This window comes from Oncorhynchus keta, chromosome 20 (genome assembly GCF_023373465.1).
Source record: "Oncorhynchus keta strain PuntledgeMale-10-30-2019 chromosome 20, Oket_V2, whole genome shotgun sequence".
Taxonomy (NCBI): domain Eukaryota; kingdom Metazoa; phylum Chordata; class Actinopteri; order Salmoniformes; family Salmonidae; genus Oncorhynchus; species Oncorhynchus keta.
The window spans coordinates 22,310,468-22,335,579 of NC_068440.1; the positions used below are offsets into that span (position 1 = coordinate 22,310,468).

Sequence of the window (25,112 nt, forward strand, 5' to 3'; positions counted from 1 at the left end):
CTCGTACTCCGTTGCCCCGGCAACAATCAGGGAGCGGATCTTCTTCATTGCAGCGGCTCTCTGGTCCCAGTCATGTTTGTCATCAGAACAGATCTCTCTGATCTTATTCAGGTTATCCTCCAGGTCACGAGACGAGTAGATCTGACAGAGACATGGAGACAGAGAGAGAAAGGGGGACAGAGAGATAATTAGTTCACACTAGTGTTATCTACATCGCTTGCAGTCCTGCTACTAATGCATACTAGCATGTTTGTGTGTGTGTTACCTGTACTGTGGGGACGTCAGTGAAGGCTTTGATGAAGTCTTCCTCATCGATGCCCCCAGCTCCATCCTTAGACGCACCTAGAGACAGAGGACAGAGAGGTCAGAGAGCATGTGTATCCCAGTCTGAGTTACAGTAAGTTGTTCCCTTATTGATGTCACTTGTTAAATCCACTTCAATCAGTGTAGATGAAGGGGAGGAGACAGGTTAAAGAATGTTTTTTAAGCCTCGAGACAATTGAGACATGGATTGTGTTATTCAGAGGGTGAATGGGCAAGACAAAATATTTAAGTGCATTTGAATGGGGCACGGTAGTAGGTGCCAGACGCACCGGTTTGTGTCAAGAACTGCAACACTGCTGGGTTTTTCACGCTCAACAATTTCCTGTGTGTATCAAGAATGGTCCACCACACAAAGGACATCCAAATCCCTGCGGCTAGTTTCCATTTCCAACTGCAGTAGATGGGCAGTTCTGCTACAACACAATCCATTTTCACTGGCTAGCTGCAACAGGCTAGCTGCAACAGGCTAGCTGCAACAGGCTAGCTGCAACAGGCTAGCTGCAACAGGCTAGCTGCAACAGGCTAGCTGCAGCGTGAGATGGCTGTGCTGTGAGCCCAAGCCAGGGTTTGCCAACTCTGAGAACTATGGTACTGGAGGCTTTTGCTCCCTGCTCGAACATCTAGCTGTTAGCCTTCCCAGCTATGGTGGGTAAACGGATGCTGGGTGTGTTATCCGTGTATAGAGCTGAGGAGGATGATCCTATAGCAGCAGATTGTGTGTTGCATAGATACACATGTTCCATAGTGTCTCAGAGATAGACGGGACTAGGGCCTCTAATACCACAGCTCTGTACTTTCAGCTCGCCTCATTTATCCTCTCTCTCCGTTTCTTTCTTCTATCTCAGAGTCTTGTCTCTCTGTGTTCTCTCGTCTCTTCTGTTCTATCCTCTCTGTGTGTCTGTGTGAGCAGAGTGCGTGGGTGGAATGTAATATAAATGCTAATTTAGCCACACAGGGAGCTAGCCTAGCATCCTAATATGCTAGCAGCACCAGAAGTTACACTAGCATGTTCCACACATTTCAGAACACTCACACACACACACACACACACACACACACACACACACACACACACACACACGTCTCTCATATCTCCAGATGTCTGATCCATCTGCCTGAATGAACATACAGGGTTGCTGATACAGACAGAGAGCGAGAGGACCAGGACAGAGTGGCTGTAGCATCACTCTGGCCTAGATCGACCCTGGCGTAGATCGACACTGGCCTAGATCGACCGCCTGGATGTGAGAGCACTACTACCTTCCTCCCTTACAGAGAGAGGAAGATGAGGAGAGAGGGGAAAGGGGGATCAGAGGGAAATAGGCAGAAAAGACAAGTCACCCGTCTGTCAAACTTAGAATGCAGACTAAGATGAGTGAAAACAGAAAATAGAGAGATGGAGTGATCTACAGGGCATATTATCGTCGCTATCATAGATGTAATCAAAGGCATAACTAATCAAGCCTGAGATATCAAGCCCAGATAGAGCCACAGAGATTTGACTGATGACATACAGAACTTCCTGTGAAGCAGCAAGAATATAAAGACATAACTTATGGAGTCCAGATAAAAACAGCAGGGATGAGTGTGGATCAAGGATAAGCTCCTGTGAAGAAGCCAGAAAATGTCCCCTCTGTCAGTCTGTTGGGTTTACTGGTCCAGCCGACCTGCTTAGAAAGCTAGTTCATCTCTCCCCATCTGTATCCTTGTTAATCTGGCCATTATAAACTGGGTGGTTTGAGCCCTGAATGCTGATTGGCTGACAGCCTTGGTATATCAGACCGTATACCACTGGGTATGACAAAACATTCATTTTTACTGCTCTAATTATGTTGGTAACCAGGTTATAATAGCAATAAGGCACAACAGGGGTTTGTGGTATATGGCCAATATACCACGGCTAAGGGCTGTTCTTAAGCATGATACGACACTGAGTGCCTGGATACAGCCATTAGTATATATACACCACGGCTAATGGCTGTATCCAGGCACTCTGTTGTATCATGCTTAAGAACAGCCCTTAGCCGTGGTATATTGGCCACATACAACACCCCCTCGTGCCTTATTGCTTAATTAGCCAGCCCAACTCAATGGCCTTGTGCTTAGTGTCCGCCCTGAAATAGGAAGGTTAGGGGTTCGATGCCCGGCCGATTCATACCATAGACTGTAAAAATGAGACCCGATAAAAATGAGTCTCTGCTTGGCACTCAGCATTAAGGAGATAGATTGGGGGTAAGATCGTGTGATAGACTCGGGTCCTGTCCAGGGGTTGTACTTGTACACAAACTGCCTCACGCTACGGAAACAGGACATAGACTCCTGCTCCTATATGAGCCGAGGCTCCTTAATAACGTTTGGATTTTATACCAGACGTCTCAGCAGTCCCGTTCTGGCCATCAAGACAATGAGACTAATGATATGAAATCAATTGAAGGAACTTTATTTGCAAATGTCTCTTTTTTTATTCAAGTGTGATTACTCCTGGGTTACATAACGCCCAATTAATTTTCAATAGATGCTTCTAAGAGGTGAGCAGGCCAGATTGGTGTTGAATAGGAGCTGCACTCTTACCTCCGATCTTGGGTCCTGTAGCGCTGGGTCTGCGTGCGGTAGAGGACTCTGCAGGCTTCTTGGGGATTTTGGGGACTTTGAAGGCAGCCTGAGCACGGCTCCCATCTGTACTGTCCACATCATCCTCAAAACTATGGTCTGAGAGAGAGAATCATTCATAATACTGTCGTAACATTGTGGTCATACATCATAATACTGTCGTAACATTGTGGTCATACATCATAATACTGTCGTAACATTGTGGTCATACATCATAATACTGTCGTAACATTGTGGTCATACATCATAATACTGTCGTAACATTGTTGTCATACATCATAATACTGTCGTAACATTGTGGTCATACATCATAATACTGTCGTAACATTGTTGTCATGCATCATAATTAGAGGTCGACCGATTATGATTTTTCAACGCCGATACCGATAATTGGAGGAACAAAAAAGCCGCTACCGATTAATCGGCCGATTTATTTTATTTTTAATAATGACAATTACAACAATACTGAATGAACACTTATTTTAAGTTAATATAATACATCAATAAAATCAATTTAGCCTCAAGTAAATAATGAAACGTTCAATTTGGTTTAAATAATGCAAGAACAAAGTGTTGGAGAAGAAAGTAAAAGTGCAATATGTGCCATGTAAGAAAGCTAACGTTTCAGTTCATTGCTCAGAACATGGTTAGAGCGTTGGACTAGTAACCGGAAGGTTGCAAGTTCAAACCCCCGAGCTGACAAGGTGCCAATCTGTCGATCTGCCCCTGAACAAGGCAGGTAACCCACTGTTCCTAGGCCGTCATTGAAAATAAGAATTTGTTCTTAACTGACTTGCCTAGTTAAATGAAGGTAAAATAAATAAAATATGAAAGCTGGTGGTTCCTTTTTTAACTCTTCAATATTCCCAGGTAAGAACTTTTAGGTTGTAGGAATTATAGGACTATTTCCCTCTATGCCATTTGTATTTCATTAACCTTTGACTATTGGATGTTCTTATAGGCACTTTAGTATTGCCAGTGTAACAGTATAGCTTCCGTCCCTCTAGTTAGCGCGCGCTAACTAGCTAGCCATTTCACTTCGGTTACACCAGCCTCATCTCGGGAGTTGATAGGCTTGAAGTCATAAACTGCGCAATGCTTGATGCACAACAAAGAGCTGCTGGCAAAACGCATGAAAGTGCTGTTTGAATGAATGTTTACGCGCCTGCTTCTGCCTACCACCGCTCAGTCAGATACTTGTATGCTCAGTCAGATTATATGCAACGCAGGACACGCTAGATAATATCTAGTAATATCATCAACCATGTGTAGTTAACTAGTGATTATGATTTATTGTTTTTTATAAGATAAGTTTAATGCCAGCTAGCAACTTACCTTGGCTTACTGCATTCGCGTAACAGGCAGACAGACTCCTTGTGGAGTGCAACGAGAGAGAGAGGCAGGTCGTTATTGCGTTGGACTAGATAACTGTAAGGTTGCAAGATTGTATCCCCCGAGCTGACGAGGTGAAAATCGGTCGTTCTGCCCCTGAACAAGGCAGTTAACCCCTAGGCCGTCATTGAAAATAAGATTGTGTTCTTAACAGACTTGCCTACTTAAATAAAAGGTATAAAAACTATATCTATATATATAATAAAATAAAAATTGCAAAATCGACGCCCCAAAAAAACGATTTCCGATTGTTATGAAAACTTGTAATCGGCCATTCCGATTAATCGGTCGACCTCTAATCATAATATTGTAGTAACATTGTGGTCATACATCATAATACTGTAGTAACATTGTTATCATACATATCTTTGATGACATTTGATCATTTCACCCTTCTGTTATTAAAGTAGTTAGTGAAAGGAGGAGGAGAGGAGAGAGTAGTGGAAATAGGAGCGAGAGGGAGAGGAGTGGAAAGAGGAGCGAGAGGAGGAGTGGAAAGAGGAGGAGAGAAGGAGGAAAGGTCTTGGCGGAAGAAAATAGCAAAGTCAGTGCTGATCAGTGATCAATAGTAATGACAGAAACAGAGGCCACTGGCTGCAGGGAAAGTAGCTAATGCAGGCAATACACGAACACACACTGACCGACTACACAATAATCACTAACAGAAAACGTTTTCTAGCTGATAGACCCTGAGATCATGATGACATACAACAGATACATTCACACCAAAACACACACCAGCAATCCACAGCATGGGAGAGATACCTCCCTGTGCCTCAAAGCATCACCCTGTGTGTTATTAGAGCCCCCTCCAAACACACCTCTAGCCGTGCAGCAGAGATGAAAGCGCTGGCAGAGAAACGCAGACACACTCAGTCGCTTTGACAACCACCGCACAGGGCTGAGAAATGCGCCAAAGCCACCACCCTACACCCCAACACACAGACGCAGACAATGTCAAGAAAGACGGACGCACACCAACAGACTACATGCATGCGGATCACGCACACACCAACAAACACAACCAACCCTCATTCACACAGAGGTACACCAGCTAAAAGCAGCTCTAATTGATGCTCCTGCAGAAGCAGAAACACACACACGGTGGGCCCAGCCCTGCACTCACAGTCACAGATGCGTTTGCAGATGAGGCGCCTCATGCCTCCAGGAGGGCGTGGTTTTATGGCGCCCCCCTCTTCTCAGACCAGTACCCCAACACACACACCCCTCAAAACAGGTCTAGATACACAAACCTTAACTGCCATCCGAAAAACCCTCCACCCACACCACTGCCGGCATTTTCTCTCTCCTCCCTCTCTCTCCATCTCTCATTCGCTCGATAGCTCTTCTCCCCTCCTTCCCTCCGTGGCCAGGTAGCCAATCAGTGCAGAGATGACATCATGGTGTAGCAGCCAGTGAGGAGGAAGGAGAGTGTGTGCGACGCCCCCAGAATATTAATTGGGTTTCTCTAGCCTCCCTCACAGCAGCTAAACTCATTACCATCGACATACACACCCAAACACACACCGCAGCATTGACAGCTTAACACACACTTTACAGTGTCTAATCATATTTCACATATCCATCACACACACACACACAGAGAGAGAGAACAAAGGCTGATTGGGCCATAGTGGCTGTGGAGGTGTAGAGATAGACAGATCAGGGCTGAGAGGAAGGCAGAGGGGAGGAGTGGGGAGGATCACTTCCCTCCAGCTGAAACTTGCTTTTTGAGTGTGTGTAGAGGCTAGATTGGGAGACAGACTCAAAGTTTATATACATCACATTGAGTTTCTGCTTGATGCATTGCAATAGGAAATAGCATAATGGCATTATACTGGGAAAGATGGGTTAATCTGTGGACATCGTGGGGGGTTGGAGTTAACATCAGAATGAATGGTGGATAGGCGGTCAATGTGGATGAATATCCAATTAGGAATGTATAATTATTTAACTACAGGTACTATAGATGTGAGCTAAATATCTGTTAGAAGAAGTAATGTTGTCCATTTGTTTACTCCAATTAGTGTAGGGATGGAAATGTTTAAATAAAAAGAAAGTTGAATTAGAAATCATGCAAACAACTACATTGATACAACCGATAATATTAGAGTTGATCTACTCCCAATTTTTTTTGTACATTCAAATAAATAAATCTGCCTGATGATGCTAATCATTTCCTAAAGGCACTTACAGCAGTGCTTTAACAGTGACACAGCCCCCTTAGGAGGGCGAATCTCTGTCAAGGACGGAGGAGCAAAGACACGAGCAAAGAGAGAGAGCGAGGGAAGAAGAGAGCGCGGGAAGAAGAGAGCGAGCGAAGAAGAGAGCGCGAGCGAGCGAAGAAGAGAGCGCGAGCGAGCGAAGAGAGAGCGCGAGCGAGCGAAGAGAGAGCGCGAGCGAGCGAAGAGAGAGCGCGAGCGAAGAGAGAGCGCGAGCGAAGAGAGAGCGCGAGCGAAGAGAGAGCGCGAGCGAAGAGAGAGCGCGAGCGAAGAGAGAGCGCGAGCGAAGAGAGAGAGCGAGCGAAGAGAGAGAGCGAGCGAAGAGAGAGCGCGAGCGAAGAGAGAGCGCGAGCGAAGAGAGAGCGCGAGCGAAGAGAGAGCGCGAGCGAAGAGAGAGCGCGAGCGAAGAGAGAGAGCGAGGGAAGAGAGAGAGCGAGGGAAGAGAGAGAGCGAGGGAAGAGAGAGAGCGAGGGAAGAGAGAGAAGAGAGCGAGGGAAGAGAGAGAGCGAGGGAAGACGCCAGGACAGCGGAGTCAATCACCACCTTCCGGAGACACCTGAAACCCCACCTCTTTAAGGAATACCTAGGATAGGATAAGTAATCCTTCTCACCCCCCTTTAAGATTTAGATGCACTATTGTAAAGTGACTGTTCTACTGGATGTCATAAGGTGAATGCACCAATTTGTAAGTCGCTCTGGATAAGAGCGTCTGCTAAATGACTTAAATGTAAATGACTTAAATGGAAGAGAGAGCGAGGGAAGAGAGAGCGAGGGAAGAGAGAGCGAGGGAAGAGAGAGCGAGGGAAGAGAGAGCGAAGGGAAGGAAGGGAGCGAGGGAAGAGGGAGCGGAGGGAGCGAGGGAAGAGAGAGCGAGGGAAGAGAGAGCGAGGGAAGAGAGAGCGAGGGAAGAGAGATGGGGAAAGGGAGATGGGGAAAGGGAGCTTTAGAGTGAAAATGAGGGAGAGCAAGATGGAGGACAGAAAGATTTGTAGAGAGAGAAAAGGGAGGAATAGAAAGGAGAGAGAGGAGAGAGAAAAGGAAAAGAGGGAGGATCATTCATGGTGAGCACTGTTCAGGCTGTTGCCATGACAACCTGGAGAGACGTATCCTCTGGGGAGAAGAGCAGTGAGACAAAACCATCAGGAACCAACCCAATAACACAACTGACTGTAACGGTTTGAGATTATGTAGGCTATTCCATTATCTTTATGAAAATAAGCTTATCCTTGCCTTTATATTTACAATTTATTCCTGATATTTTAGCTTAATTAATGGTGTTTCTGTTCCACCTAAAAAAGGAAAATCGAGCTCCATACCGCATTGCTGTGCACCTCCCAAATGTTGTAACAATGCGTAGGGCTCCGTAAAGCTCTGTATTGACATGATTGGTTAATGGTAGGTGGGGGCGGGAGGTCTTGTATAAACACAAACTCACTTCCTTGACAACAGTTCTGCTCAGCAGCTACATGAAGCGCAGGAAGTGTGAATGCCCTGACTTCTGCAGAGGGCGTATCACCGGCCAGTGCAGACTTCAGGTTGACCATGCAGCACAGTTAACAAATGTTGTTGTTTTTGTAGACACAAAGAAACAGAAATTGGGGAATTTTCTAATGTAAGTCAGCTATTATGAGAGTTTTGGCTGGTTATTGTCCAATTTAATGGCTTTAATCAAGGCGTAAACTGTGACCAATTTCAGACCTAACAAACCCGCCACGGTTGTTGCCTCTGCCTGTTGCAGGTGGCGTTCCAGAGTTCACAGGTGTGCCTGGCTGGATTGTGCCTCCATCACCTCGTCCCTCGCCTCCTTCAACACGTGACTATCCGTCAAAGCGGTCTAGCACTCCCCCAATGTGGCCTTGCTATGTAAAGACGAAATCTATTGCTGGTCTTTACTGTTTGCTGCACATTTTTACGTTGTATTCCATTTCCAATGAGACTATTCAACCAATAGAGTCACTGATGGAAAAAGATGAGTGATCGGCAAAGGCCATCAGGAATGTGCTGGCATCACGGCACAACATCAACATCGCTCTACTCACAGTCAGAAGACAGTTGAAGAAACTTGAGTGGATGTATTCTATTTTATTCTGTTATAATTTCTCCGTGCTTAGTAGCCGAGGCAATATGGTTACGTCATTGTTCATTTAGCAGACATCGGTCTCGTATATTATGTCAACAAAGTGTATATTTTACAGTAAGAATATCATAGAATATAACAGAACATAACAGAACATATCCGTTTCTCTTACAATAAAAAATATTAGTGTAACAAAAGTTAAAGGTGCTGAATGGTCAATCCGACATCTGCCTTGGCTGTGCAGCATTTACAGTGAAATGGCCTTTACAGAAGTCAGGGCATTCATACCTCTTGAATTTCACAGAGCAGTGCAGAGCTGTTGTGAAGGAAGTGAGTTTGTGTTTATACAGGACCTCCCGCCCTCACCTACCATCAACCATTCAGAGCCCTCCGCTTTGTTAACAAATGTGGGATGCGCACGATGATGCAGTACGGAGCTCAATTTGGCGTCTGCATGCATCTGGAGGCTCCGCAATTGCGTCACACCCTCCATACGGAGCGTCCGGACCCTTTTTTCGGATCATAAACCATAAATGGGTTTTTATGATATGGATGTAATAGGCTACAGACCAGTTAATATAATAATAATAATAATATATGCCATTTAGCTGACGCTTTTATCCAAAGCGACTTATGTGTACGACTTGTGTGCATACATTCTACGTATGGGTGGTCCCGGGAATCGAACCCACTACCCTGGCGTTACAAGCGCCATGCTCTACCAACTGAGCCACAGAAGGACCACCAGTTACAGCTTCTTCTGACAAAGGAGAAACAAAAAAAAACCATGGTATTTTTTCAGGTGTGGTTGTGCATGTGGGACAGAGGAAGAACAATTCTTACACTATTGTTCTTAATTCAATCACCCTCTTCTTCATCCTCATAATTCACGATTGAATTTGAATGATCAGCAAAATTATCCGTTGTATCTGGTTTCTATCGTCCATTCATTGATGTCACTCATTCAGCGAGGAGAGAGACACATTCGTGTAAAGTGTTGGTACACAGACGCTAAATCCAAAAGCCTAATCAGAGGTCTAACTCCCCCTTGCGGTGGTCTGGTGCAATGACCCAGTGACGCAATGCAAGGTACTATACCACAATTTACTTCAATGTGCTGTGGTATAACCTTGAAACTTTTAATTGAGGAACCACTGCACACGTGGGTCTGTCTATCTATTAGAGATTTCTCTATCCTCTCTGGGTAGATTGAGTCACGCTACAGTAGCTATGGTGGAATTTCCCTCATGCTTACACCAACCCAATGCATTTAAAGTGAGGGGATGGGCAGACTTCAGGGAATCAGCACTGGGCAGAGAGGAATGGGAATAGTGGTTTGGTGTCAATATGTAAACCTTAAAGACACGGTACTAAACCTCCCGCTTTGGGCAGGATGTGTCAATGTGTATTTCTTACATGCATAATCTATGAGCAGAATTACTATCTTACCTCAATTAGCCATGAAATCCCTAGTTTGAAGCAACCGTTTTTCTTGAAAATATGCCACACCATTTTCCCTACATTTCCCCCCCACGTGGGCCAGCCCCATAGCAATTTGAGTTCTAGCCAACGAGTTCTCTCCTTGCATTTGAGTGACAGCTAGAAGGGCCTGCTCAGCGTTATCCAATGAAGTTGCTGGGCGGGCCCAATGGCTCAGTGGACACAGCAGAGAAAGAGAGAGAGAGCAATGACGTGGCACTACATGGCCAAAAGTATGTTGACACAGCTTCAAATTAGTGGATTCAGCTTTTTCTGCCACACTCATTGCTGACAGGTGTATAAAAATCAAGCACACCGCCATGCAATCTCCATAGACAAACATTGGCAGTAGAATGGCCTTACTGAAGAGCTCATTGACTTTCAACATGACACCGTCATAGGATGCCACTTTAGTTTGTTACATTTCTGCCCTGCTAGAGCTGCCCAAGTCAACTGTAAGTGCTGTTATTGTGAAGTGGAAACTTCTAGGAGCAACAACAGCTCAGCCATGAAGTGGTAGGCCACACAAGCTCACAGAAGGGGACCCCTGAATGCTGAAGCGTGTTCCAAACTGCCTCTGGAAGCAACGTCAGCACAAGAACTGTTCGTTGGGAGCTTCATTGGACTATGGGGCAGTGGAAACGTGTTCTCTGGAGTGATGGATCACTCTTTAACATCGGTCAGTCTGACAGATACATCTGGATTTGGTGGATGTCAGGAGAATGCTACCTGCCCCAATGCTCTAGTGTCAACTGTAAAGTTTGGTGGAGGAGGAATAATGGTCTGGGTCTGTTTTTCATGATTCGGGCTAGACCCCTTAGTTCCAGTGAAGAGAAATCGAAACGCTACAGCATACAATGACATTCTAGATGATTCTGTGCTTCCAACTTTGAGGCAACAGTTTGGGGAAGGCCCTCACCTGTTTCAGCATGACAATGCCCCTGTGCACAAAGTGAGGGCCATACAGAAATTGTTTGTCGAGATCGGTGTGGAAGAACTTGACTGGCCTGCACAGAGCCCTGACCTCAACCCGACAGAACACCTTTGGGATGAATTGGAACGCCGACTGCGAGCCAGGTCTAATCACCCAACATCAGTGCCTGACCTCACAAATGCTCTAGTTGCTGAATGGAAGCAAGTCCCCGCAGCAATGTTCCAACATCTAGTGGAAAGCCTTCCTGGAAGAGTGGAGTCTGTTATAGCAGAAAAGGGGGGACCAACTCCATATTAATGCCCATGATTTTGGAATGAGATGTTCAACAAACAGGTGTCCACATAATTTTGTCCGTGTAGTGTATCTGAACATAGGTGATGTAGTATGCAACTTTAGGGGACCACTTTTGGCTCGGGAGTGCTACTTTTAGAACTACTGGCGAAAAAGTAGACAAAAATACCGGAGAATCTCTTTAATGTGAGAATCAGAATTAAAATCACAGCCCTGTCACATCAACAAAACCCCCCATAGCACGCAACAAGGTGGGCGCACACACACACTCCACTGAGGAGTGTTGCCATGGATACGCCTGTAAGGTATGCCCTCCATTTTTAAGTCAAATAGACAGAAGGTAAGAAAGGCAGAGGCCAAGAGACAGAAAAGTAGAGAATTAAATGACAAGAAGGATGAGAGAGAGCAGGGGTAGGCCAACTACAGCACACAGGCTGCATCCGGCACGCAAAATAAATGACCTTTTGGGGTTTACATTGTTTTTTAAATAAATAAAAATACACTCCAGGCCACACTTGAACATCTACAACTTGATAAAATGTATAAATTATAATTGAACTATATATTTTCCAATAACTGACATGTTTCTGGGCAGCAAATTAATTTTGACCCCTGATAGACACTGAGTGTATACATATTAGGAACACCTTCCTAATATTGAGTTGCACCTTTTGCCCTCAGAGCAGCCTGAATTCGTCAGGGCATGGACTCTACAAGGTGTCGATAGTGTTCCACAGGGAGGCTGGTCCATGTTGACTCCAAACATTCCCCATAGTTGGCTGGATGTGGTGGACCATTCTTGATACACACGGGGAAACTTAAGTGTGAAAACCCCAGCAGCGTTGCACTTTACATTTACATTTTAGTCATTGGAGCAGCAGGTAGCCTAGCGGTCAGAGCATTGGGCCAGTAACCCAAAGGTTGGTGGATCGAATCCCTGATCTGCCAAGGTCAAAATCTGTCATTCTGCCCCTGAACAAGGCAGTTCACCCACTGTTCCTAGGCCGTGACTGTAAATAAGAATTTGCACTGACTTGTCTAGTTAAATAAAGTTTCAAAAAAATATATATATAAAAATACAAATTTAGCAGACACTCTTATCCAGAGCGACCTACTGTAGTGAGTGGATACATTTTTCATACTGGTCCTCCGTGGGAATCGAACCCACAACCCTGGCGTTGCAAGCTCGATGCTCTACCAACTGAGGCAACTGACATTCAAGCCCTGTTCAAATTGTTTGTCTTGCCCATTCACCCTCTGAATGGTAGACATACACAATCCATGTCTCAATTGTATCAAGGCTTAAAAATGTTTCTTTAACCTGTCTCCCTTTCATCTACACTGATTGAAGTGGATTTAACAGGTGACATCAATACAGGATCATAGCTTTCACCTGGATTCACCTGGTCAGTCTATGTTTACATCATTATTTTTTGTAGCCATCTACATAGCACCACAGACTGATGGTGGCACTAAGACCACACTGAATGAGCTGTATTCCGCCATAAGTAAACAGGAAAACACTCACCCAGAGGCAGCGCTCCGAGTGGCCGGGGACTTTAAACCACCTTTACTCCACACAGAGACGCGTACAAAGCTCTCCCTCACCCTCCATTTGGCAAATCTGACAGAAACTATCCTCCGGCAAGAAGCACCGGTGACAGGATCAATAAAAAAGTGGTCAGATGAAGCAGATGCTAAGCTACATGATGCTAAGCTACATGATGCTAAGCTACATGCCAGCAGAGACTGGAATATGTTCTGGGATTCCTCCAATGGCTTAGAGGAGTCCACCACATCAGTCAATGGCTTCATCAATAAGTGCATCGATGACGTCGTCCCCACAGTGACTGTACGCACATACCCCAACCAGAAGACATGGATTACAGGCAACATCCGCACTGAGCTGAAGGCTAGAGCTGCCGCGTTCAAGGAGCGGGACTCTAACCCTGAAGCTTATAAGAAATCCCGCTATGCCCTCCGACGAAACATCAAACAAGGAAAAGCGTTGCGTCAGTACAGGACTAAGATCGAATCATATGACACCGGCCCAGACGCTCGTCGGATGTGGCAGGGCTTGCAAACCATTACAGACTACAAAGGGAAGCACAGCCCAGAGCTGCCGAGTGACACAAGCCTACCAGACGAGCTAAACTAATTCTATGCTCGCTTCGATGCAAATAGCATGATAGCACCAGCTGTTCCAGACGACTGTGTGATCACGCTCTCCGCAGTCAATGTGAGTAAGGCCTTTAAACAGGTCAACATTCACAAGGCCACAGGGTCAGACGGATTACCAGGACACTGAACTGTGTATGGTGCCGTCTTTCGGATGGGACGTTAAACGGGTGTCCTGACTCTCTGAGGTCATTAACGATCCCATGGCACTTATCGTAAGAGTAGGGGTGTTAACCCCGGTGTCCTGGCTAAATTCCCAATCTGGCCCTCAAACCATCACCTAATAATCCCCAGTTTACAATTGTCTCATTCATTCCCCTCCTCTCCCCTGTAACTATTCCCCAGGTCGTTGCTGTAAATGAGAACGTGTTCTCAGTCAACTTACCTGGTAAAATAACAGATCTGTATATATCAATGATGTTGCTCTTGCTGCGGGCGATTCCCTGTTCCACCTCTACGCAGACGACACCATTCTATATACTTTAGGCCCGTCATTGGACACTGTGCTATCTAACCTCCAAACGAGCTTCAATGCCATACAACACTCCTTCCGTGGCCTCCAACTGCTCTTAAACGCTAGTAAAACCAAATGCATGCTTTTCAACCGATCGCTGCCTGCACCCGCACGCCCGACTAGCATCACCACCCTGGATGGTTCCGACCTTGAATATGTGGACATCTATAAGTACCTAGGTGTCTGGCTAGACTGCAAACTCTCCTTCCAGACTCATATCAAACATCTCCAATCGAAAACCAAATCAAGAGTCGGCTTTCTATTCCGCAACAAAGCCTCCTTCACTCACGCCGCCAAGCTTACCCTAGTAAAACTGACTATCCTACCGATCCTCGACTTCGGTGATGTCATCTACAAAATGGCTTCCAACACTCTACTCAGCAAACTGGATGCAGTCTATCACAGTGCCATCCGTTTTGTCACTAAATCACCTTATACCACCCACCACTGCGACTTGTATGCTCTAGTCACTGGCCCTCGCTACATATTCGTCGCTAGACCCACTGGCTCCAGGTCATCTACAAGTCCATGCTAGGTAAAGCTCCGCCTTATCTCAGTTCACTGGTCACGATGGCAACACCCATCCGTAGCACACGCTCCAGCAGGTGTATCTCACTGATCATCCCTAAAGCCAACACCTCATTTGGCCGCCTTTCGTTCCAGTACTCTGCTGCCTGTGACTGGAACGAACTGCAAAAATCGCTGAAGCTGGAGACTTTTATCTCCCTCACCAACTTCAAACATCAGCTATCTAAGCAGCTAACCGATCGCTGCAGCTGTACATAGTCTATTGGTAAATAGCCCACCCATTTTCAGATACACAAACCAAACGTGCAGAGGCAAACACACACTCTCCAATCCCTAATACAGGTGAAAATGATCCCAGTCATTGCCATGCAAGGAAGAGGGGAAACACAATCCACATTCTGAGAACGTCACACACACAGCCAAAAAATACATCCGTAACAAAACCACCCAGCAAGCAACACAAATTTGGTGGAGCATTGTAACTACATGCGAGTACACACACACAAAATATATTTCCATTCAAAATCCTATTTTCACTAACCTAACCCCTAACCCTAATTGTAACTCTAAAGCTTAAAATAGCCTTTGTCCTCATGGGGAAGTGAGAAATGTAGTCACGAGGGAGAATATTGTTTTACTATCCTTGTGTACCGAAAATCCTTTTGTGTGTGTGTGTGTGTGTGTGTGGGGGGGGGGATTTTAGGTACCCACTAGAATAGAAGAACAAGACCACACACAGAACCATCTCACAGACACACAAAACACAGGCATTTTGTCAATGCTCTGCAAAAATGTGTTTGTGTCCACAGGGGGGCAGCACTAGCCTTTATCTGGGAAACAACAAAAACCAAGGAAGAGGACTCTTGGAAGGAAGACTGACAGTTGCGATATCACACACACTAAACTAGAGACAGAGCTCTGACTGCACACGGCAGTGTGTTCATATGTGCCCTATTTCCCTCATGTAATAATTGTATTACTACACTCTAATTGTATTAGTACACACTTGTGAAATGGAAATGTGTTTTTGCCTATCCCAACTCTCCCTGAGACACCCTCGGAGAGTGGGGTCAAGGCCAGGGTCCTCCATCAACTTATACCCAGGAGCAATTAGGGTTGAGTGCCTTGATCAAGGACACAGACAGATTTTTCACTGTCAGCTCGGGGATTCGAACTAGCGAACTTTCGTTTGGAAACTAGAATGTTAGCTAGCTAGGAACACAACACACTCAGGAACAGGATTAGTACACCGAGGCCCTTCTGTACCAACATCACATGTGTGTGTATGGTAATCTGTTCTAAGTTGCAGAAGCACACATTATAAACATCTTTTCACGCCCGGGCAGGAGTCAGGCCCGTGTGACACAGACACAGATCCAATCCACACAAGCCAACTGACTAAACATGCCAACACAGTTCCACATATGAACAGCCAATACATAGTATGTGACGAGGATATCAATAAATACCCAACGTGGAGCCGGACATGCCTTTATAGCAATACTGCCCTAAAATGCCATAACAGTATGTTTAAATACAGTACTATGACGAAGGATGATTCTCCTTGGTTGTCTTCTTTTCGGAGATGGACGCAATACGATAGAAATCTGTGAGACTAGGAGACAAGAAGATGAGGAGATGAGACTAGGATATGAAACAAGGAGATGGAGAGGAAACAAGGATGCAATGAAACAAGGATGCAATGATATGAAACAAGGAGATGAGAGGAAACAAGCAAATTGAACAAGTAGATGAAACAAGGAGACAAGGTGATGGAACAAGGAGATGAGGATAGGAAACAAGGAGATGAGGATAGGAAACAAGGAGATGAGGATAGGAAACAAGGAGATGAGGATAGGAAACAAGGAGACGAGCAGCATAGACACTGAATCGTTCCATTTCCAGGTCAAGAATAGGGATAGACCATAATAATAAAATGGAAGCGTAACCGTGGAAACAGGCTACCCTGGAAACGGGGTCACACTATCCTCTGCAGAGACAGAGAGGCATTGAGGCAGAATGAGCCTGTGTGTGTGTGTGTGTGTGTGTGTGTGTGTGTGTGTGTGTGTGTGTGTGTGTGTGTGTGTGTGTGTGTGTGTGTGTGTGTGTGTCAACAATGCACCACTAAGCAGCTGATGGAAGCAACTGAGGGTCAGTTTGCAGTGCACTCATTTACTCTGGGCTACTAGGACTACTGCGTAGTGTGAGTTCTTACATTTCAGTGAGGCACAGAGAGAAGCCAGCAGCAGTGACACACATTACCCTCTCACACACACACACACACACACACAATGTGAGTTTCAGTCCCAAAGTCTAACAGTCTTAAATAAAACCTCTCTCGCACCAAAGACACCCAGTGTCCTACCTACACACACACCTGACCTACAAACGACGAGAGAGAGTTGGGAGAGAAGAGGGAGTAGGGAGGGAGAGAGAGAGAGAGTTGGGAGAGAAGAGGGAGTAGGGAGGGAGAGAGAGAGAGAGTTGGGAGAGAAGAGGGAGTAGGGAGGAGAGAGAGAGAGAGAGAGAGAGAGTTGGGAGAGAAGAGGGAGTAGGGAGGGAGAGAGAGAGAGAGAGTTGGGAGAGAAGAGGGAGTAGGGAGGGAGAGAGAGAGAGAGAGAGAGAGAGAGAGAGAGAGAGAGAGAGAGAGAGTTGGGAGAGAAGAGGGAGTAGGGAGGGAGAGAGAGAGAGAGAGAGTTGGGAGAGAAGAGGGAGTAGGGAGTGAGAGAAGAGGGAGTAGGGAGGGAGAGAGAAAGAGTAGGGAGGGAGAGAGAAAGAGTAGGGAGGGAGAGAGAAAGAGTAGGGAGGGAGAGAGAAAGAGTAGGGAGGGAGAGAGAAAGAGTAGGGAGGGAGAGAGAAAGAGTAGGGAGGGAGAGAGAAAGAGTAGGGAGGGAGAGAGAAAGAGTAGGGAGGGAGAGAGAAAGAGTAGGGAGGGAGAGAGAAAGAGTAGGGAGGGAGAGAGAAAGAGTAGGGAGGGAGAGAAGAGGGAGTTGGGAGAGAAGAGGGAGTTGGGAGAGAAGAGGGAGTTGGGAGAGAAGAGGGAGTTGGGAGAGAAGAGGGAGTTGGGAGAGAAGAGGGAGTTGGGAGAGAAGAGGGAGTTGGGAGAGAAGAGGGAGTTGGGAGAGAAGAGGGAGTTGGGAGAGAAGAGGGAGTTGGGAGAGAAGAGGGAGTTGGGAGAGAAGAGGGAGTTGGGAGAGAAGAGGGAGTTGGGAGAGAAGAGGGAGTTGGGAGAGAAGAGGGAGTTGGGAGAGAAGAGGGAGTTGGGAGAGAAGAGGGAGTTGGGAGAGAAGAGGGAGTTGGGAGAGAAGAGGGAGTTGGGAGAGAAGAGGGAGTTGGGAGAGAAGAGGGAGTTGGGAGAGAAGAGGGAGTTGGGAGAGAAGAGGGAGTTGGGAGAGAAGAGGGAGTTGGGAGAGAAGAGGGAGTAGGGAGAGAAGAGGGAGTAGGGAGAGAAGAGGGAGTAGGGAGGGAGAGAGAGAGTTGGGAGAGAAGAGGGAGTTGGGAGAGAAGAGGGAGTTGGGAGAGAAGAGGGAGTTGGGAGGGAGAGAGAGAGTTGGGAGAGAAGAGGGAGTTGGGAGAGAAGAGGGAGTTGGGAGAGAAGAGGGAGTTGGGAGAGAAGAGGGAGTAGGGAGGGACAAAGAACTCAATCCCACTCACATACACTCAAACTATCCCCAGACATTTTAAGGAACTCAGAGTAACTCCCTAAACGGATTTCACTCCAGAGCCAAAGATTACACACACACTAACTGTATCCCTCGCCTCCGACAGCCATAATAAGTGTGTAGAGAAATTCTCTCCTCTCTTTTCAGTTTTCCTTCATTTGCTTGCTCTCTCTCGTTCCCTCAGTCATGATGAATCAAGGAAAGCAGTGACAGGCACAGCTCTGGCTTGTACAACTGCAGATCTCTCTCTTCCTCTTCCCTCCATCCCTCGCCTCCCTCTTTCCCCTTCCCTCTGTGGCTCCCCCAGTGCCTCCCAGCAACAGCTGTGTTGAGCCTTCAGAATAATAACAGCCCCACAGTCAGTGTGTGTGTGCTCTTCGTCCCTGACAATGCAGTCTGGCTTCCTCTTGCTTTACTGTGTTCTAAATGTGTGTGCTGTGTTTGGCTGATGGTGTGTGTGTGTGACTGATATTGTATGTTCTGTCCGCCGTTTGGAGCTTTGGGTTTACTGTTTGGGGGGAAACAGAGTCCACATCAGAATGGAACAGAACAAGAGCTAGGACTGACCTTCCAGTGTTTCTGCAAGTGGACTAGGAGTCCAAAGCTCACTGCCCTCTCTGAAGAGATCCGAACTGAAACCCCTGGGAGTGCAGGGGTTAAACCTAACCACCCCATGCTGCCATTGGACATGGTATCATAGCAACCATACCCCCCCATGTCTTAACCCCCTCTGTGATCCCCTCAGGATAAAAGTACCTCAACAGACTGCGTATAGAGATACTGACTAAGGAACAGAAATTACAGTAAAACAAATACAATATAAACTGTAGACAACTGAAAACTACAACTTTACATCCAAAATCCACAAAAAAACTGTACAATACAACTAGTTAAATTGTAGACAACTGCAAATCTTTATAAACAAAAAAGCAACAACTCTACAACCAAATTCCAATGTCAAAACCAAATAAACCACACTACAACCACCACACAACCACCACTATACAACTACAACCACCACTATACAACTACAACCACCACTATATAACCACACTACCACTACTATACAGCCACACTACCACCACTATACAGCCACACTACCACCACTATACAACCACACTACAATTAGAAACTGGATGGTTTGGGCCCTGCATGCCTATGGCTGAAAGCCTTGGTATACCTGACCGTACACCATGGGTATGGCAAAGCAAATACTTGTACTGTTGTAATTACGTTGGTAACCAGTTTATAATAGCAATATGGCACCTCGAGGGTGTGATATATGGCCAATATACCACGGCTAAGGGCTGTAACCAAGCACTCCGTGTTGTATCGTACATAAGAACAGCCCTTAGCTGTGGTATATTGGCCATATATCACACCCCCTCGTGCTTAATTACTTAAATATATAACCACACTAAAATATACAACAAAAGCACAACTTTACGACCAAACTACAACCTTAAACCCAACTACAACTTTACAACCAAACTACAACCTTAAACCCAACTACAACTTTACAACCAAAAAAACTTTCCAACTGCCTGGTAACAGCAGCAGTTCTTGTGTTGCTAGGCAGGGATTTGGTCCAACCAGACACCAGATATCTGAAGTCTGGAGACGAAACTCCTGAGAGATTAGACAAGTAATCCTATTGGACCTTCAGACAGCCACAAGATCAGCCAGACCATAGCACTAGCCCCACATGGGGGGCAAAGAGGGACAAATAGCACAAAGACAAAAAAGCAACAATGAAAATGAGGGAGGGAGGGAGAGAGAGAGAGACTCACCGTGACTGGGGCTGAGCGCCATGTTCCCAGAATTCAACGCTTCATCAAAACGCCCGTATATTGTCTGTAACCTGGAGACAGGAGTTGGGAAAGGTCGTCAGAATACACACACACACCAACATATGAGTAATCTGGATAGCGTGACATGAGAGAGAAAACAGCAACACGTGTTGTCTGAAAGTGGGTGTGTCTCACATGCTACTAACATGACTCTCCAAGCAAAAGTGAAGCATCTGAACCTACAGCACCTCTGACCCCAACTCACAAACACACCGAAATGGCTATTATTACTGTGGAGAAACAGAGCTCTACTCCTATTGAGCACATTAATAGTGACAGCATGCTGATCATCCAGACATCTTCTCATTGCCATTAATGAGTGTTGGAGTAGGAACAGGAGACTGTTCTGATCGTCACTCTCAATAACACCGCAGGAATCCTAACGAAGTCCACCACGTCACAGACAGACCGTCTGTAACATCTGCCACACACACACACACATCTGTTTGTAACAAAAACGCACACATTATTACTTACACACACCTCAAAAGGATAAGGTTGAGATTAATAACGATAGGACCAGAGCAAAAGTGTGTGTGTGTGTACACACCGTCTTGCTAGCAGTCAAACCCCCAGACAGCTTAGCTCTCCTGATTACAGACGATTAGCGATAGGCTCCTCAGCTTCGTAACATTTCCACACCGCTCAACAATTAGCCGACATTAGCATTTCCATATTGATTTATCCCCCGAATTAGCATAGCCGTTATCCAAATTAGCATGGCGATATCATTTCCATACGGGATGATTAATGGGTCAGTGTGTTGCTGCGTAGCGTAGCGGTAGCTCCCATGCTACTGTCACGCTGGAGTCCTCTGCTCTTTGTATCCAACATGGTGCAGTGACTCAGAGACCGAAGGAGGGAGAGAGGGAGCAAATTAAAGAGGGAGGGCACAAGAGAGGTAGGGAGGAGGAACGGGGAAGAAAGAAACAGCAGGAGACAAACCGATATTACACGGCACGCGACGAAGCACCATCAATCATCTCTCAGACACAAACACCACCCGGAAAAGGTTCAATCTCAGGGAAAGGCTTTGTGTGGATTTTGTATGACATGGAGCAGGGCAGTGTGTGTGACAGCGCAGATATGCTGTTCCCCTTCACATAACCTCCCACACAGATCTCAAAAGGGGGAGGGGTGTTGGCGCTGCCAGCACAGGGAGAGAAAAGCTGCCCCTCCCCCTCTCTTTGTCCCTCCCTCTCTCTCTCTCTCATCACATGTCCTCCCAGTCTTTCCTTTTCCCACTCCTTTCGTTTGTCACATTTATCATAGATACCCCTTCATCTTCTCCTTCCCTCTCCACTCCTGGCCAAAGCGCACACATGTAAAGACTTCTCTCTCTCACCCAATCATCTTTCTTTCTCAAAATCATTCCCTTTCCACCTCTTTATTATCCCAGCTCTACATATCTCATCCTCCTCTCTGCCTCTCCCTCTGTCCATCTCCCACTCCCCCTTCTCTTTGACCTTTTCCTGATATGTGATCTGGTCATCTAGGCCTCTGGCTGCACCCCCATTCCACACACACTTCTCTAAAACAGGCCTAAGCAGACAAAGCTCTGACTGAATAGAATGTTCTCTCTCAGACAGTGTTTGTCTGTATCAGTTAACATCAAAACATGTGACAAACAACACACAGACACACACTATTTATTCATACATGAGAGAAAGAGAGATGGAGAGTGCAAAAGAGAGAGAGGGGAGACTGTGCTCAGAATGACAACACTCCAGGCTCCTTATTACGGTAACCACGGTGACCAGAGCAAGTCCCTCAATGGAGCTCTTCAGACTGCACACTCCTCCCTCTCTGTATTGTCCAGTGCCCTCTCCCACTTTCTCTGTCCCTCCTCCCCTTCTCCCTCTATCATCCAGTGCCCTCTCCCACTTTCTCTGTCCCTCCTCCCCTCCTCCCTCTCTTCCTCTGTATTGTCCAGTGCCCTCTCCCACTCTCTGTCCCTCCTCCCCTCCTCCCTCTGTATTGACCAGTGCCCTCTCCCACTTTCTCTGTCCCTCCTCCCCTCCTCCCTCTCTTCCTCTGTATTGTCCAGTGCCCTCTCCCACTCTCTGTCCCTCCTCCCCTCCTCCCTCTGTATTGTCCAGTGCCCTCTCCCACTCTCTCTGTCCCTCCTCCCCTCCTCCCTCTGTATTGACCAGTGCCCTCTCCCACTTTCTCTGTCCCTCCTCCCCTTCTCCCTCTGTATTGTCCAGTGCCCTCTCCCACTTTCTCTGTCCCTCCTCCCCTTCTCCCTCTGTATTGTCCAGTGCCCTCTCCCACTTTCTCTGTCCCTCCTCCCCTTCTCCCTCTGTATTGTCCAGTGCCCTCTCCCACTTTCTCTGTCCCTCCTCCCCTTCTCCCTCTGTATTGTCCAGTGCCCTCTCCCACTCTCTCTGTCCCTCCTCCCTCTCTTCCTCTGTATTGTCCAGTGCCCTCTCCCACTCTCTCTGTCCCTCCTCCCTCTCTTCCTCTGTATTGTCCAGTGCCCTCTCCCACTCTCTCTGTCCCTCCTCCCCTTCTCCCTCTCTTCCTCTGTATTGTCCAGTGCCCTCTCCCACTCTCTGTCCCTCCTCCCTCTCTTCCTCTGTATTGTCCAGTGCCCTCCTCCCTCTCTTCCTCTGTATTGTCCAGTGCCCTCTCCCACTCTCTGTCCCTCCTCCCTCTCTTCCTCTGTATTGTCCAGTGCCCTCCTCCCTCTCTTCCTCTGTATTGTCCAGTGCCCTCTCCCACTCTCTGTCCCTCCTCCCTCTCTTCCTCTGTATTGTCCAGTGCCCTCTCCCACTCTCTGTCCCTCCTCCCTCTGTATTGTCCAGTGCCCTCTCCCACTCTCTGTCCCTCCTCCCTCTCTTCCTCTGTATTGTCCAGTGCCCTCCTCCCTCTCTTCCTCTGTATTGTCCAGTGCCCTCTCCCACTCTCTGTCCCTCCTCCCTCTCTTCCTCTGTATTGTCCAGTGCCCTCTCCCACTCTCTGTCCCTCCTCCCTCTGTATTGTCCAGTGCCCTCTCCCACTCTCTCTGTCACTCCTCCCTCTCTTCCTATGTATTGTCCAGTGCCCTCTCCCACTCTCTGTCCCTCCTCCCCTTCTCCCTCTCTATATTGTCCAGTGCCCTCTCTCACTCTGTCCCTCCTCCCTCTGTATTGTCCAGTGCCCTCTCCCACTCTCTGTCCCTCCTCCCCTTCTCCCTCTGTATTGTCCAGTGCCCTCTCCCACTTTATCTGTCCCTCCTCCCTCTCTTCCTCTGTATTGTCCAGTGCCCTCTCCCACTTTCTGTCCCTCCTCCCCTCCTCCCTCTCTTCCTCTGTATTGTCCAGTGCCCTCTCTCACTCTGTCCCTCCTCCCCTCCTCCCTCTGTATTGTCCAGTGCCCTCTCCCACTTTCTGTCCCTCCTCCCCTCCTCCCTCTCTTCCTCTGTATTGTCCAGTGCCCTCTCTCACTCTGTCCCTCCTCCCTCTGTATTGTCCAGTGCCCTCTCCCACTCTCTGTCCCTCCTCCCTCTCTTCCTCTGTATTGTCCAGTGCCCTCTCCCACTCTCTGTCCCTCCTCCCCTTCTTCCTCTGTATTGTCCAGTGCCCTCTCCCACTCTCTCTGTCCCTCCTCCCTCTCTTCCTCTGTATTGTCCAGTGCCCTCTCCCACTCCCTCTGTCCCTCCCCCCCTTCTCCCTCTCTTCCTCTGTAGTGTCCAGTGCCCTCTCCCCCGCTCTCTGTCCCTCCTCCCCTTCTCCCGCTCTTCCTCTGTATTGTTCAGTGCCCTCTCCCACTCTCTCTGTCCCTCCTCCCTCTCTTCCTCTGTATTTTCCAGTGCCCTCTCCCACTCTCTCTGTCCCCCCTCCCCTACTCCCTTTCTTCCTCTGTATTGTCCAGTGCCCTCTCCCACTCTCTGTCCCTCCTCCCCTTCTCCCTCTCTTCCTCTATTGTCCAGTGCCCTCTCCCACTCTCTCTGTCCCTCCTCCCCTTCTCCCTCTCTTCCTCTGTATTGTCCAGTGCCCTCTCCCACTCTCTCTGTCCCTCCTCCCCTCTTCCTCTGTATTGTCCAGTGCCCTCTCCCACTCTCTGTCCCTCCTCCCTCTCTGTATTGTCCAGTGCCCTCTCCCACTCTCTGTCCCTCCTCCCTCTCTGTATTGTCCAGTGCCCTCTCCCTCTCTCTGTCCCTCCTCCCCTTCTCCCTCTCTGTATTGTCCAGTGCCCTCTCCCACTCTCTGTCCCTCCTCCCCTTCTCCCTCTCTGTATTGTCCAGTGCCCTCTCCCACTCTCTGTCCCTCCTCCCTCTCTTCCTCTGTATTGTCCAGTGCCCTCTCCCACTCTCTGTCCCTCCTCCCTCTCTTCCTCTGTATTGTCCAGTGCCCTCTCCCACTCTCTCTGTCCCTCCTCCCCTTCTCCCTCTCTTCCTATGTATTGTCCAGTGCCCTCTCCCACTCTCTGTCCCTCCTCCCCTCCTCCCTCTGTATTGTCCAGTGCCCTCTCTCACTCTGTCCCTCCTCCCCTCCTCCCTCTGTATTGTCCAGTGCCCTCTCTCACTCTGTCCCTCCTCCCCTCCTCCCTCTGTATTGTCCAGTGCCCTCTCTCACTCTGTCCCTCCTCCCCTCCTCCCTCTCTTCCTCTGTAATTGTCCAGTGCCCTCTCCCACTCCCTCTGTCCCTCCTCCCTCTCTATTGTCCAGTGCCCTCCTCCCTCTCTTCCTCTGTATTGTCCAGTGCCCTCTCCCACTCTCTCTGTCCCTCCTCCCTCTCTTCTTTCTGTATTGTCCAGTGCCCTCTCCCACTCTCCGTTCCTCCTCCCCTTCTCCCTCTCTGTATTGTCCAGTGCCCTCTCCCACTCTCTCTGTCCCTCCTCCCCTTCTCCCCCTCTTCCTCGATTGTCCAGTGCCCTCTCCCACTCCCTCTGTCCCTCCTCCCCTTCTCCCCCTCTTCCTCGATTGTCCAGTGCCCTCTCCCACTCTCTGTCCCTCCTCCCTCTCTTCCTCTGTATAGTCCAGTGCCCTCTCCCACTCTCTGTCCCTCCTCCCCTTCTCCCTCTCATCCTCTGTATTTTCCAGTGCCCTCTCCCACTCTCTCTGTCCC

General features: G+C 47.7%; 1 protein-coding gene across 42 annotated transcripts in view; it reads right to left on the minus strand.

Annotated features, from left to right (window-relative positions):
• Positions 1-25,112, minus strand: part of clasp2 (cytoplasmic linker associated protein 2) — a 97,063-nt gene that overhangs the window by 45,067 nt on the left and 26,884 nt on the right. For 24 of the 42 annotated variants that reach the window (XM_052472334.1, XM_052472332.1, XM_052472321.1 and 21 more), the window contains exons 7-11: positions 20,002-20,072; positions 16,093-16,164; positions 2,896-3,033; positions 266-342; positions 1-141 (exon numbers count right to left, since the gene is read on the minus strand). The exon at positions 1-141 is cut by the window's left edge and continues 98 nt beyond it. In XM_052472334.1, coding sequence (XP_052328294.1) covers positions 1-141; positions 266-342; positions 2,896-3,033; positions 16,093-16,164; positions 20,002-20,072 — 499 coding nt within the window. Of the gene's footprint in view, positions 142-265; positions 343-2,895; positions 3,034-5,452; positions 5,615-16,092; positions 16,165-20,001; positions 20,073-20,544; positions 21,151-25,112 lie in introns of those variants that run through there. The other 18 variants (XM_052472346.1, XM_052472330.1, XM_052472326.1 and 15 more) reach the window with 7 other exon arrangements.